At 44.1% G+C, this 16,136-nt stretch overlaps 1 protein-coding gene across 1 annotated transcript; it reads right to left on the reverse strand.

Moving 5' to 3' along the window:
* Positions 1-5,166: 5,166 nt before the first annotated feature.
* LOC138287104 (olfactory receptor 13G1-like) lies at positions 5,167-15,920 on the reverse strand. Its single transcript, XM_069227466.1, has 2 exons — positions 15,906-15,920; positions 5,167-6,102 (listed from the first exon to the last, which is right to left on the reverse strand). The coding sequence occupies exons 1-2, from the start codon at positions 15,918-15,920 to the stop codon at positions 5,167-5,169; spliced, it is 951 nt and encodes a 316-aa protein (XP_069083567.1).
* Between the last annotated feature and the right edge of the window lie 216 nt (positions 15,921-16,136).

Consider the following 16,136-nt stretch of genomic DNA (forward strand, 5'->3'; position numbering starts at 1 on the left):
GAGCCATTATGTTTCTTTATATTGTTTTATGTTCTTCTATGTTGAATGGTAACAGTGAATTAAGAGATACCACATATAGCAACTTTGCTTGCCCGCATGTATGGAGGACACCAAAAATTACCTTTACTTCTTGTTCTCATTCTCCCGTTTTTAACCTGAATAAAGAGTGTAGCAAAAGCAAGCAATATACTACCTACACTCTAATAAAACCTAAACATTGCACCATTCCACACATGAAAATGAATGAATATGCCCTGGTCTTGATTTTGGTAGCAGCTTTTAATTTTTGCTCGGCTTTCTTAAACCGGAACCTGTGAAAGTTCCTTACTCTCCACAGAAAAAAAAATATATATACTGTATATATGTTTTAAATATATCCAGATAACCCCAACACTAAGGGAACTACACTGGCCAACTGGAGATGCATGAGTTAATCAGATTGGATTCCTGATTTTCAAAGCAGTTCAAGAAAGATTTCGACCTGGCCTACTCCTTATTTTAGAAAGCAAAGAGATTCAGAAACATAGACTGACTTCAACTTGATATCCCAAGTGTAAATTTTCACAATCACTAGACACATTTTTTTTTTTTTGGTAGCAGCTCCAACATTCTGGAGCTTGCGGCCAATTTGTAACCAGCATTTTGTGACCATTGCAGAATTTTGTGAATATGAACCAATTGGTAGGTTCACAATATTTCAAATCTGAGCAGCTTTCAATCCAACCTACCTTGTTAATATTCAAAGGATAGGTTGCAAATATTGAATCATTCTCTTTGGACAATTGGACACAATTACATGGAAGGAGGGCTGCATGGGTCAGCAGTCCATCATGTCTATAAGTGTGTTGAATATAGAAAAGATTTCTTTAAATGTAACACATTTTCCTCAAAGGAAATGTTCTTCCTTTAAAAAAAGTTTCATTGAGAGTTAACCACTGCTTACTCTCCGTGAAACATTTTAACCACTCACAAAGAGGAAGAGGTGAAAAGAGTTGGAAATGAACCCCTTTCCCTTTTAAGAATAAGCTACCACCTCAATTTGGGGCTCTGTAACTTTTCCATGGTTTGAAACCAGAATTACGGTTGGGTACCATTTATAGGCCCATAAATTGCTCTTTCAAACACCAAATTGCTATTTGCAATCCTATATTAGGAGTTTGTAAATCTTTACTTACTCCTACAATGGAAGTTTTAAAGTGCAAAAACTATTTTTGTGTCACAAACTCCGATTCAGAATGTTTGTAACTAAATTAATACATCTGGCCCCTGTCTCCGACTGCCAGCATATGAGCAACACTCAGGTCGGGAAATCATTCTACTGTGAGTAGTGCTGTTTAAAGCTGATCCATTTTTCACTAACCTGGAGCAAGGTATATAAAAAAAAAACCTACCAAAAATGCTGTTTGTGAACCCCTTTAACATGAAATGCTATATTTCTTAACTGAGTTCCACATAAGGCACTCCTAGCAGTCACCGATGACATACACACCATACTAGACCAGAGAGGCATAACCGCACTCTTCCTCCTCGACCTCCCCGCTGCGTTTGACATTGTGTTCCACTCCACCCTCTGCACCAGACTACACAATGCCGGCATCCAAGATAAAGCACTAGAATGGATCAGATCCTTCCTCACCAGAAGGACACAGGGTGTCAGACTACTGCCTTTCACGTCAGAACCCAAAGACTCATGCTGCGGAATGCCCAAGGATCATCACTCAGCCCAATGTTTTTCAACATCTACATGGCCATGCCAGGCAAGATTATCAAACAACAAGGGCTAAACATAGTCTCCTACACCGACAATACCCAACTGATCCTCTCCCAGTCCGATGATCATGCAAATGTAAAGAGAAATTTCCACAATGGGCTGAGCTCCCTCAAACTCAACTTGGACAAGACGAAGATCCTCATAATTGGCTCCACCCCTTCCACCTGGAAATACTCCTGGTGGCCCACCATACTGGGAATGCCCCCCCCTCCCACGGACCATGTGTACTATAGTATTGGTCTTGGGTCCCTTATTGGTCCAGAGACCAATAATGTAACACTGTGCTCACTGGGTTGACCAGCGGGAAAGTTGTGATATGATTTTCCTGCCGGTCAGCCCGGTGGGAACTTCCTCTTATGGGCAGGTAGGCACCCGGATTGACGTCCGCCTCATCCCTGTGAGTTTGACGGCTCGTACAACCGCCAAACTCATAATGAGCCCCTAAGTAAGTGATTTTGTGATTGATTTGATGAAAGGAAATTATTGTGATAACTAGTTTGTAAGTATGATACATGCTGCTTTGTTATTTAAAAGGAATAGGAAAAACAACAAGTGATGGACGGAATGCTGAACATTGTCAAACATTCACCCCCAGTACTGTGATCTGGGCCTAAATTCATCGTTTTTTTGCTGCCCATGCCATTCCAGTTTTGGACCCAGCCATATGGGAACAGTCCAGCCCGAACTGCTAGGCCAGGTCTTCCCTGGACTGAAAACAAGCATCCAGGGACCAGTTTCGGGGTTTCACCCCTCATCAGCCAGGCTAGCTTGAATCCAGTGGCATGGGAAGCACAGGACCCACGTCTGGGCATACCCTTCCCACTTAGGGCGACAAAGCAAAAACAACAAGTGATGGACAGAATGCTGAACATTGTCAAACATTCACCCCCAGTACAGTTATCTGGGCCTAAATCTATCGTTTTTTTGCTGCCCATGCCATTCCAGTTTGGACCCAGCCATATGCAAATCAGTCTTGACCCTGTTCCCCATGGGAACAGTCCAGCCTGAATTGCTAGGCCAGGTCTTCCCTGGACTGGAAACAAGCATCCTGGGACCGGTTTCGGGGTTTCACCCCTCATCAGCCAGGCTAGCTTGAATCCAGTGGCATGGGAAGCACGGGACCCACGTCTGGGCATACCCTTCCCACTTAGGGCAACAAAGCAAAAACAACAAGTGATGGACGGAATGCTGAACATTATCAAACATTCACCCCCAGTACAGTGATCTGGGCCTAAATCCATCGTTTTTTTGCTGCCCATGCCATTCCAGTTTGGACCCAGCCATATGCAAATCAGTCTTGACCCTGTTCCCCATGGGAACAGTCCAGCCCGAACTGCTAGGCCAGGACTTCCCTGGACTGGAAACAAGCATCCCGAAACCGGTCCCAGGATGCTTGTTTCCGGTCCAGTGAAGACCTGGCTTGGCAGTTCGGTATGGACTGTTCCCATGAGGAACAGGGTCAAGACTGATTTGCATATGGCTGGGTCCAAACTGGGGTGGCATGGTGAGCAAAAGAACGATGGATTAAACCCAGATCTCTGACTAGGGGTGAGTGTTTGACAATGTTCAGCATTCCGTCCATCACCTGTTGTTTTTGATTTAAAAGGAATAGACACCATCACTCTTTCATCTTTCAATACAAACGTAATGCAGAAAACATAAAGGGCCTTATTTATACTTTTTGGTGCAAAACTGCACTAAGGCATTTTTGCCCCAAAAAGTTTTGCACGGGCTTGCACCATTTTTTAGCACCAGCTGGGCACCATATTTATGGAATGGTGCAAGCCGGTGCAAAGGGTAGGCTAGCTTTAAAAAAAATGACGTTAGGCAGTTTTGAGTCAAAATAAATGATTCTGACCAGATTAGCATCATTTTTTGACGCTAAGGGGCATATTTATACTCTGTTTGCACTGAATTAGCATCATTTTTTTTTACTCTAATTCAGTGCAAAACTAACTCCATATTTATACTTTGGTGCTAGACCCGTCTAGCACCATATTTATGGAGTTAAAGTCATTTTTTGGAAGTGGAAAACTACCTTGCCTTAATGAGATGCAAGGTAGGCGTTCCCGTGCAAAAAAATGACTCTATGGCCTTAACACCATATTTATACTCCCATGTAAAAATGGTGCAAGGGAGGGAGGAGGGGTCAAAAAATGGGGCAAAGCTTGCTTTGCCCCATTTTTTAAGACCTGGGTCAGGGCAGGTGTTAGGGGACCTGTGGCCCTATTTCCATGGTGGAACACCATGGAATAAGCCCAGAGGTGCCCTCCCTAGGCCCTAGGGGCACCCCCACCCACACTAGAGGGACTGTGAGGATGGGGGACCCCATCCCATGTAAGTACAGGTAAGTGCATTTTGTTTTTGAAAGTGCCATAGGGGGCCCTGAAATGGGCCCCCATACATGGCACCGGGTGCAATGGCCATGCCCAGGGGACCCCTGTCCTCTGTGCTGGCCACTGGGGTGGTGGGCATGACTCCTGCCTTTTCTAAGGCAGGAGTCATGTGGCATGGTAGGTTTAGCACCATAAAATGACGCTAATCTGGTTAGAGTCATTTTTTTTTACTCTAACCTGCCTAAAGCCATTTTTTGGTGCTAAACCCTCTTCTTCTATACTGCCAGCCCCACCCGAATAAAGTCATTTTTTAAAACTCTAGCCTACCCTTTGCACCGGCTTGCACCATTCCATAAATATGGTGCCCAGCTGGTGCACAGAAATGGTGCAAGCTGCTGCTAAACGTTTTGGTGCAAAACAGAGTTAGTGCAGTTTTGCAGCAAAAAGTATAAATAAGGGCCAATATTTTGTAAGTTTGTGTCACTTTTGTGACGTTAATGCGGTGCAAAAAAAGTTTAAATCGGGGCCTTCGTGCTAGATGGGTCTTGCACCAAAGTATAAATATGCAGTTAGTTTTGCACCGAATTAGAGTAAAAAAAAATGACACTAATTTGGTGCAAACAGAGTATAAATATGCAGCAGAGTATAAATATGCCCCTAAATATGGCGTTAAGGCCATAGAGTCATTTTTTGCACGGGAACGCCTACCTTGCATCTCATTAAGGCAAAGTAGGTCTCCACTTTCAAAAAATGACTTTAACTCCATAAATTTGGTGCTAGAGGGGTCTAGCACCAAAGTATAAATATGGAGTTAGTTTTGCACCGAATTAGAGTAAAAAAAAATGACACTAATTCGGTGCAAACAGAGTATAAATATGCCCCAAAACATATCTACATCCACTGATTTGCTAAATAAATGACAGTGTAAAATCCGTAAAGACTAAACCTATCTGTATGAAGTATGTTTTCAATTTTCCATATGATGTGCTGATGTATGTTATAGTAGATTATTTAAAAATGTAGGGCCTCTTAGAGGTCCTTGGTCTCAAGTGTGCAGGTTTATTTCCTTTGAGGAAGGGCTTGTTTGCCAAATATCTTTTTAATGGCATTTATAACTTCCTTGTTCCTTAAACTGTATATCACAGGATTCAGCACTGGAGATATGATAGCGTACATAGCAGAAACTACCTTGTCAGCCTCCATCTTGTCACTGAATGCAGGCCTGACATATGTGTAAATGACGCCCCCATAGAAAATGGTAACCACAGTCATGTGTGAGGCACATGTGGAGAAAGCCTTTTTCTTTTTCTCAGCTGAGCGGATTTTCATAATAGTAGAAATGATGTAGGTGTATGATACAGCAGTCAGTAGAAAACAGATCATACCTAGTAATACATCTGAGGCTACAATCACAACATCATTGACAAAGGTATTTGAACTTGCAAGTTTCAGCACTGGTGGGATCTCACAAAAGAAATGATCAATGGTGTCTTCATCACAGAAAGATAGCTTCAATATGAGACTAGTGTGGGTTAGAGAGTTCACGCTTCCTAGTACCCATGCTGAACCTGCCAAAAGCACACAAGCCATCCTGTTCATGATCACTGTGTACCGCAATGGGAAGCAGATTGCAACATATCGGTCATATGCCATTACCGTTAAAAGAATGAGCTCGGTACTGAGGGCAGAGGTGAACAAGTAGAGTTGAGAGATGCAGCCAGAGTAGGAGATAGCCATTCTTTTCATAATAAGGATATCCAACATCTTCGGGATGGCCGCTGTGGTGCAGCAAATATCCAAGATGGACAGGTTGATCAAGAAGAAGTACATTGGTGTGTGAAGGCGGGGGTCTGCACTAATGATGATGGAGATGAGGACATTTCCCACCAAGGCCATCAGATATATGAAGAGGAAAATGAAGGTCAGGGTGGGCTCTAAGCTTGGGTGCTTTGAGAGACCAATCAGAAGGAACTCCTTCAGATCTGTTTTGTTCAACTGTTCCTCACAGGTAAAGCGGTGTGTCTGGGGATGAAGAAAGAAAAATTGAGAATGACATGGATGCCACCCTCTTAGTGGATAACACATTTACATGCCATGATGCCAATATGCTCAGTACTATATGAACATGTATACTAACATGTCTGCTTCTTCCAGGATTGTGAGTAAATGTAGGAAATGAAACCAGGTTTGGGAGCAAGTGCATTTATAGACCTGAATTCATACATTTATTACTTTAGTGCCAAGGTGAAAGACCACAATGTTATCAATGCACAGCTATCTTGTGAAATCACTGATTTGCTCACTGTTGGAAATTGGGTTACTGGTTGGGGTGATGAAACTCTCCTCCAGCAGCAACAACAATCTCTGTATGGGTGAAACACAAAGTTCAAAGGTCAAATGTATTCAGGTGTTAGTTAATTTGAACCACACATGTAAAAATATCAGTCATTCATCATATACAACTGAAGGTTAAATAAAATATTTTGAAATACTGTAAAACAGTTACCTCAAAACTTAAGACTCAGTCTAAGAATAATTCCAATACTCCAGCTATACAATTCCTTACAGTTCAATAATCAATAACACCATAAAACAATCATCAGTCATCAAAAAATCAAATTGAGTATTGGTACTGTGAAGAAGACATAAAGTGCATAGACCCTGCTAGTGGGTTTGTATGTCAGTTGGGCCACCCCAGACTTGAATCATAGCTAAAAACCAGGAAAGATGTAAAAACGGTGCCCACATTAAAACCTCTGTAGTTTGCACTCATCCACATGAAGCCACAGTACTCAGAAGTTTCTCAACTAACTGCATATATTTCACAAATCTTTCTGCCAGTATACAGTACTCTGCTTTGAGGCAGGCCATTACTGCTTGCCTACAAGAGTGTATATACATAGGAGCAGAAACTGTGATTTTAATACTGCACGTCCTGCTGGCAACATCTTTGAGCAAGTGAAAACTGTGTGAATAATTGTTTCCCTGTAGGACTGACACAGCCGGCAAAGGGCCATATTTATACTTTTTGACGCAAAACTGCGCTAACGCAGTTTTGCGCCCAAAAAATTAGCGCCGGCTAACGCCATTCTGAAGCGCCATGCGGGCGCCGTATTTATTCAATGACGTTAGCCGGCGTTAGCCGCCGGCGCTGTCTGGTGTGCGTTAAAAAAAATGACGTACACCAGGCAGCGCCGGCGTAGGGGGGAAATGGCGTATGGGCGTCCACAAATGGTGCAAGTCAGGCTGAGGCAAAAAAAACGCCTCAACCCGATTTGCGCCATTTTTTTACGACGCCCAACCCCCATTGAAATGACTCCTGTCTTAGCAAAGACAGGAGTCATGCCGCCTTGCCCAATGGCCATGCCCAGGGGACTTCTGTCCCCTGGGCATGGTCATTGGGCATAGTGGCATGTAGGGGGGGCACAAATCAGGCCCCCCTATGCCACAAAAAAAAAAAAAAAAAAATACTTACCTGAACTTACCTTAATGTCCCTGGGGTGGGTCCCTCCATCCTTGGGTGTCCTCCTGGGGTGGGCAAGGGTGGCAGGGGGTATCCCTGGGGGCAGGGGAGGGCACCTCTGGGCTCATTCTGAGCCCACAGGTCCCTTAACGCCTGCCCTGACCCAGGCGCTAATGCAGGTTTTTTAGACCCGCCCACTCCCGGGCGTCATTTTTGCCCGGGAGTATAAATACGACGCATATGCATCGGAGTCATTTTTTAAGACGGGAACGCCTACCTTGCATATCATTAACACAAGGAAGGTGTTCACGCAAAAAAATGACGCTAACTCCATGAACTTTGACACTAGACGCGTCTAACGCCAAAGTATAAATATGGAGTTAGTTTTGCGTCGAATTTGCGTCGAAAAAAACGACGCAAATTCGGCGCAAACGGAGTATAAATATGCCCCAAAGTGCTTTGTGATTTTCCTTATCTTATCAGGAATGCAGTCCCATGTTGGCAGCCCCCCCAACCTACATTGGAAGAGTTTTTGTTTAACTTGCTTTGACATAAAAACTCTTTAAATTGTCTGCAGACCCAGTTTACCATAATTATTTAAAACCATCCAAGCGGGCTATGAATTTTACAGATTAACTTTTTAACGGTTGTGGATGGAACGGGCTGCCCACAGCAAAGTGCCTTTAAATTCAGTATTAATTCATCCAGAAACATCTGGGCAGTAGACTTACTGTCCATATTTCATGCAACAGTTGGCTTTCCAACTAACCAAACTTGGTGGCACATGACTTAAAACAGGTTTTCAGATAGGCTCCGTGTTTGGTACAAATCACTTTTGTTAGAGTTTCCTTAAGCTTTTTTGAGAGCTTTAAGAATGCATGTGATAAGCTTCTTTTAATTTTAAGCATTTGTTTGTCTAAGTTCATTCCCAGATACTTATATTCCGTGTCAGTTTTAATTTCAGGGCCCTCTACTGTCCTGCTGTCTAGGAGGAATGAACTGCAAACTACAACGTGTCATGTGACCCATGAACAGGCTGCTGGAACCATCTTATTAGGACGAGAAGTCTAAACGTTTTCAAAATTGTTACAGTTAAAGATGATTTTTAGTTACAATTTTTTAGACACCAAACATTAAACGTTCACTGGTTCCTAATCCAATGTTCGCACCTATTAAATGCAATATGGCATTCCAATTTTATCTTAGAGGGGAGGTAGGCCTTACAGTAGCAAAAAAAGAATTCAGGGGTTTTTCATTCCCAGGACATGTAAAGCTTAAAAGAATATGTCCAACCTTTACAATGTGCCCTGTCGTATGGGCTACTAATGGCATAGCTTAAGGGTGACTTATACGCACTAAAAGGGGACCTTAAGATTTGCCAAGTCGAATTGGCAGTTTGAAACTGCATTCAGGTGGCAATGGCAAGCCAGAGTCATAATTGAAGTGCTATTTAAGTGGGCAGAACAATGAGGGCTGCAGGGCCATTGATAGCATTTAATTTGCAGGGCCTGGGTACTTGTAATGCCACTGTACTACAGATTTACAAGTATATCAAATGTGCCAATTGGGTATAAGTCAATTTTACCACATTTAAAGGAGAGATCACAAGCACTTTAGCAGTGGTCAGCAGTGGTAAATTGATAAAAGCCAACAAAACAGGTTCAGAAAACAGAAGAGGGAACACACAAAGTTTGGGGATCACTCTGCAGAAAGGGCAAAGTCCAACACTCATATATTTCAATATTCAGACATTAAACAGAGGAAAGTAACTGAACTAATAATTGTTGGGTCTATTTAATGACAATGTATCTCACTGCACGTTTAACTACATATACCCTGATGAAATACATCTGCTGCACTTGGAAATCATAAAACATACTTGCGGATCCAGTGTGAAGGAGGCAGGTAAGCATCCACATGACAATCCATGTCTCAAAAATTCAACAACAGAAATAAAGAGAATAGCACAACATATAGCTGTACTATTTTATAGCTGCACTTTTCATATTAACACCACAATTTACTGAAACTCAAATTTCCAGTTTTAAAGTTCTTTTGATATTTTTGATCATCCTCTATAGAATACCCTACTGAGTCAAATTACAAGTAATATGGCATGAAGAGAGACCTAGATTACTCACATAGGCCATTGTTGGTGTGTATATGTATTGAGCAGGTTTTGAAATGTTTGTGTCACTAAAACATGTCACTTGAACCTCAGAGTTTGATCTATAGCACTTCTTTAATCTCCAGCTCTAAAGGAAATTATAGGATAAACATTTTGGAAAATAATTAAAATCAGAATGGAAAGTATGTAGAGGATTAGGAAATCTTTAAAGAACCTGTGATGCGTAAGATAACTTGGGGGTGGTAAGGCTGCAAGGAGAGCTACCCCTAAAAAAAGAGAATCTACTGGGTTGGATTACAGAAGTACAGATGCTGCCCCCCTCATAATTAGGTAGCAAAATGTGCTCTGTTTCATAGAATTCACAGATACTAAAAATTACATGCAGATACATTGTTGATGCTCGGAACTGTGTACATTGCTGACCCAATGATATCAGAAACTAACATTGACTAATCTGATATACAGGGCCTTAGTGAGTTAACTCATGCAAATTAGACATGAAAACTAGGGTGGTTGATTGATTGTAGAGTGAGCCCTGGTCAAGCAGCAGCCACAGTCCTTGTCAGGATGAGACAGAAGCCAGTTCTAAATTAATCTGTGCTCAAATCTCCGGTAGCTTGGCACAGCGCAGTCAAGCTTAACTTTGAGGCAATGTGTAAACTATTTGTGCAGCACTAAGAAGATAACCAGACAAAAAGGATCTCACACTAAGTTTTATTTCCTGTCTTGTAAAAGATAGGAGTCATGCCCACCACCCTAATGGCCAGCACAGGGGACCAGGGTCGCCTGGGTATGGCCGTTGCACACAGTGCCATGCAGGGGGGCCCATGTCAAGGAATTCTCTATTACTAAATGCAATTACAAAATCAAAATACAAACAAGGGCAGTGCATCATCAATTTAAATAACATATGATGTGCAGGACACTTTCACAATACACACCTTGTCCTGTCTAAGCCTGCATCAATCATCCCCCAGGTGAACCCTAAAGGTCCCCAAGTACGTCAACTGTGCCACTCCATTGGGCACCTTAATCAGATATGTCACCAGAGGCCCCCATATATTCTTCGATCTTGAAGCCTGAGGAAGTTCTTGCACGTATGGTTCTAGTTGTTCTTTACAGTAAGTCAAGTCTTTTAACCAGTGTTCAAACACAGAAGCACGCTTCCCTCCCCAGTGTATGGCCACCTTTCTCTTCGCTATTAATAAAGCTATTGCAGTAAGTCTACGACTGTCAGATTGCTGCAACTGTACCAGTCCAAGCACACACATTTGTGGGTACATGCCACTTCCTCCATCACCAACACCGTTAAGGCCTGCGTCACCTTTGTCCAGAATTCCTGTACCTGACTGCAGGTCCAGGCCAGATGCAAAAAACTAGCATCGGTACCTCTACATCTGGCGCACCTTGTGTCCTCCCGCAGACCATAGCTATGCAATTGAAGTGGGTTGTGGTATACTTGGTGTAAAATTTTTATTCAATTTGGTGTCAAATTTCCTTTATTATTCCTTATAGTTGCAATTAGGAGTGAGATGTTCAGTCTGTGCATAGACAATCTTCTAACTTGAGTGCGCCCCATTTGTGCATTCCACTTGTCCAATGCTGGGGAAGTAGCCTGTGAGTGTTCGGCTTGGGACACAGTATATAAGTTAGCAAGAATATTCCTGCACTCATTGTTGGTGAGCAGTATCTGTAGGCCATTCAGGGCAGGTGGTTCCTCAGGAAAATATGGAACTAGAGCCTTCTTAAGCCTGCAGTGTAGAAATAATGATAATGGTGTAGGACGCACTTGTCGAAATGTATCTCAGCGGTCATAAACATACCATTCAGAAATAGAACCCCAATTGTGTTGAGATTCGCTGCCTCTAAGATAGATAGGGGCATATTTAAAAGTCACTAGCGCCATTCCAGAGCCACATTAGCATGATTTTCTTTTCACTAATGTGGTGTTAGAAGGCCAAAAATCCTGCGACATATTTACAAAGTGGTGTAATGCATGCATTGTGCCACTTTGCGCTGCATTATGCCTGCACCAGGCATAATGTATGTAAAGGGGGCATTACCACGTTAGGGGGGACAAAAAAAAGGCGCAAGGAAATCTGACAGATTTCCTTGCACCATTTTTTTTGCAACTTGTAATGCCAGCTCAGAGCAGGTGTTAAAAAAAGGCTTCAATTGGTTGCAATGGGCCTCTAGGTGCTTTGCAGGATTAGCATCTGAGTTTTTTATGCTAATCCTGCAAAGCACCGGACCAGCGCCCAAAATTCTGATTCAAGTCCCCTAACTACTGCCATGGTGTGCCATATTTTAAATACGGCGGACACATGGTGGCATTAGGGGGTGCTAAGGGGTGCAAGAAAAGTGGCGCTGCACAATGCAGCGCCATTTTTCTTAAATATGTCCCATAGTGCCTTGGGCTCCTGATTAACAGTAAAAGCTGGGTGATGCAGCAGCATCGTAGGCGCATACATGTGAGTCTTGTTCGCTCGTTCACTGAGTGTTTGCCATGCCCGTACCGTACTATGTATGGTTATGATTTCTTGGTGATGTATCCCTCTATGGACATACGGTAGTAGACCGGTTAAGGGCAATGGGAACGCATCTTCTGCTTCAATCGCAATTGGAGGCAGATATTTAGGAGGGAAATAACAGTAATGTGCAAATTGTGCCTGTGCACATAGGTAATACAGATAGAAATCTGGAGCGCCAAATCCTCTCCTATGGTTGCGTGAGCGTGTCCCAACTGATGCGTGGCTGCCTCACCGCCTAGGTCAATGTCACCAAATGAGATTTAAGTGTGACAAAGAAGACTTTAGTTAAAACAATGGGTATATTAATAAACAGATATACAAATGTTGGTAGTAAATTCATTTTTATAATTGCAATCCTGTCTGCCAGAGACAAAGGTAGCCTCAACCATCGGGGAACCAAAGATAGGGAAGGCTGGGCAGGTGTGTCATATTCCGAGTCAGAGACGGTATGTTGGGATGGGTGAGCTGAGCGCCGCGTCTCAAAGGTAAGGCACGCCTAATGTTTGTCAGTCTTCCTCATAATGCAGACAAGTGAAATGCCTGTCCAATGTAATGCGCATGGGCTGTGAAGAGCACACTCACCTGTGGTGTCCATCTCCAGGATACCTCTGCCTTCGCCTCAGTATTCCACCGAGTACCGACTCCAATAGTGCCTATGGCCATGCCTGGATCTAAGAATCCACAGCAGGTCCACCCCCAAAGCCAAGCAGACCAATGAGCCACCTTTAGCCTTCACAGCATACAACAATGCGATTCAGAGCACAAGTGTCCTCAGGTCATTATGCTAGGAGGCTCAGGGCCGTCCGCCACCCGGTTCCATGCCTTCTTAAGTCCTGTATCTGCAAACCTAGGGTCACTGTAAATGCATCATATATGATGCCCAGCAGGTCCTCCACCTCTCCGTAGCACCCTGACAGCACCTGTTTGCTGTTAAAGGCAACTCGCTACCCGGAACCCAACTCTCAGGGTGCAGTCGATTTTGCCCCCTCCAGGGTTGCTTGCAGCATCTTCTCCTGTCCTTACAGCAGCTGAGGCCCCAGAGCACAGACCAGTGTTAAAGCAAGTGTGTCTCTACACCGGGCTTCCACCACCTGATGCTGCTTCCCTCCCTCTGCGGTGGCACAGCCGCCAGCATCCTCAAGTGCACACCTCTGCAACGATTCTTGGGCCGCTCATTCTGGCGTCACACTCTGTAGTGAAATATGTGTTTTGACCACTGACTTTGTGTTGCACTACTTTACACCTGGATTAGGTTTCCAGTGTTCACCAGTTGCAGACTACATTTTGTTTCCAGTTTAGCTACCTATTGATTTTATCATAGCATCAGACACTACCTTGTTAAATCTGTTTGTACTTTTCCACATAGTAAACTGTACTTGTTTTTGTGCTTTTTCTCACCAAGGGCTTTGGTTGATAAGGAGGTATTCAGACAGCAGGGAACAGCCTTGTTTTGATTTGACACCTTGGGATTGTGGCCAACCCCAACTTGTTATTTTCAAAGCAGACCTAAACTAGCCAGCATGTTTGAATTGCTAAATGAGGAGGGGTTTCCAGAAAGCTCCTTCTGTTTCTTTTTTTAAGATATAAGACAGTGAAAGTGGCCTCAATCAGGAATCTTGACATTGGATGCCTGATATCTGTCCCGTTAGGGTGGAGATCACTTTCTCTTTCGCAGTCGAACAGGGTCATCGTCTTGCTGGCATGAGAAAGATGAAGAGCTTGGCAGGCCCTACGGTGTTTAATTTTTACTTCATTATTTGCTTTGTAGTATGAAATAATATAAATACATATATTTGCTGTGTACATTGCAGTGGAGAATCATTTTGGTATATTTTCCTTTCATTGCTGTGACTATTTTTAAATGTGTGCTTTCAACATGCTAATCTCCTTTTAGGAACCTAATGGTGAAATAATAATAAATGTCTTCTTTGAACTGAGAAGTGCATTCCAGAGATGTTTGTCAGCTCGGTCATTAGTAAAAGCAAAACACGCTCCTCTCCCGGTGCGGTCCGATGCAGGCAAGAGTGTCCAGGCCTCCGATGTGGCCTTGTTGGGCCTCCAGCTACTGCATAGTGCTCCAGGCCTCACATACAACACCTCCCTCTGCCACCGGCTCAGTAGGCCGTCAGTCGCCACAGTGCTTCTTCTGCCATCCAGTTAGTACCACCAGGCAGCGCCCTTCACGTCCTCACCTATAGCTCTGCAGGCCCAGCACATGTGGCTGTTGCCACCATGCAGCACGGTAGGCCTCTCAGCCCTCTCGATCCACACTCCCCAGCTAGCACAGAACAGGCACCAGTTTTTCACTGCTGCATTCACATTTGTCTAATACACCTATGCCTCCAGTGTTTCAGCTAGATGCCTTCTGGAAGAGCAGCACTAATATCTGTCCATCTTGCCGGCAGCTCTCTAGCGTACCCCCTCTCCACATTAAGTTAGACAAAACACTAAAATCCAATCAGTAGAAATACAATAATACAGGTTTAAGGATTTTAGTAAAAATTGCACTAAAAAGCAGAAAGTGGTCACACCAGGCCCAAACAAAGTCACAAGTTCAGACCTACCGCTAAGGGGCACAGGCTGGTTACAGGAGCCCAGTTAGGCGCACTGAACAAAGTACCTTAAATCTGTTTTTTGGAGCACTGTGAGGGTTCACTTCGAAGACACATTGGGCAGTTGAAGTGATACCTGTCCTGCTTGTAGACTGCCTATAGGGGGTAGGGAGCCATTCGTGTGGAGGCAGGACACAGTCTATTCAAGTGTTAGTAAGGCTGTGTCCAGCTTCACCCTTGCATCCTGCCAGTGATGGCCCAACTTGGCACAACTAAGGTCTCTATTATGTAAGGCTGTCATGAAAGAATATGCAAAGCCTAACTTTCAGCTACACCCAGTCATGAGACCAAGAGAGAGGCTGCAGACACTAAGGCACTCATTTTGACCCCGGCGGTGTTTGGACCACCAGGGTTAATGTGGCGTTATCACTGCCAACAGGCTGGCGATGTATATCGCCACATTATGAGTGCGGTGGCTTTGCCACAGCCAACCCGCCACATCTCCACTCATATCACCATGGCGGTATGAATCATCGGGCCGGAGATGTGCATCTCCGACCTGGAGGTGCACACATGACCGCCGGTGGTGTTTTAAGCCTGCCTACCACCATGCTTTCCGTGGTGGTACCCCCACAGTAGGGCTACTGGTGACAGAGAATTCCTTGACATGAGCCCCCCTGCATGGCACTGTGTGCAACGGCCATACCCAGGCGACCCTGGTCCCCTGTGCTGGCCATTAGGGTGGTGGGCATGACTCCTATCTTTTACAAGACAGGAGTCATGTGGTATGAATGGTTTTCCATCAGGAAATTACACTAGGCTGGTTAACCGCATTTTTTTGCCTCTAAGCAGCGTAGCGTAATTTTTTGAGGTAAAACCCCTCCCCCCGTACCACCACCCCTTCCCAGCTAACATAATTTTTCCTGATGCTAGCCCACCCTGAGCACCGGCTTGCAAGATTCCATAAATTTGGTGCCCAGCTGGCGCTTTGTAATGACGGAAGCTGGCGCTATACTTATTGCTGCAAAACTGCGTTTGCCCAGTTTTGCAGCAAAAAGTATAAATATGGGCCAAAGTTTTTAAGCTGCCAGTCTGATGGGCATGGCTGGATGATTCACTGTAACTGACAAAACTGACATTTTTGGTTATTGGGCATGGGGCCGGGTGCAGGAATGCACTCAGAGATCACTGTGCAGAGCCTTTTGGGTATGAAGTGGATCTTTATCCAGGGTCTGCTACTCATGGTCAAACACTATAGGATCCGCTTTGATGGACAAATGGACTGTGTGCAGTGCCTGCTGGGAGTCCATGGCCCAAGTCTGCATGGTGCTGGTTGTCTGTGTCCAGATCCCACT

This window comes from Pleurodeles waltl, chromosome 4_1, assembly GCF_031143425.1.
Source record: "Pleurodeles waltl isolate 20211129_DDA chromosome 4_1, aPleWal1.hap1.20221129, whole genome shotgun sequence".
Classification (NCBI taxonomy): Eukaryota; Metazoa; Chordata; class Amphibia; order Caudata; family Salamandridae; genus Pleurodeles; species Pleurodeles waltl.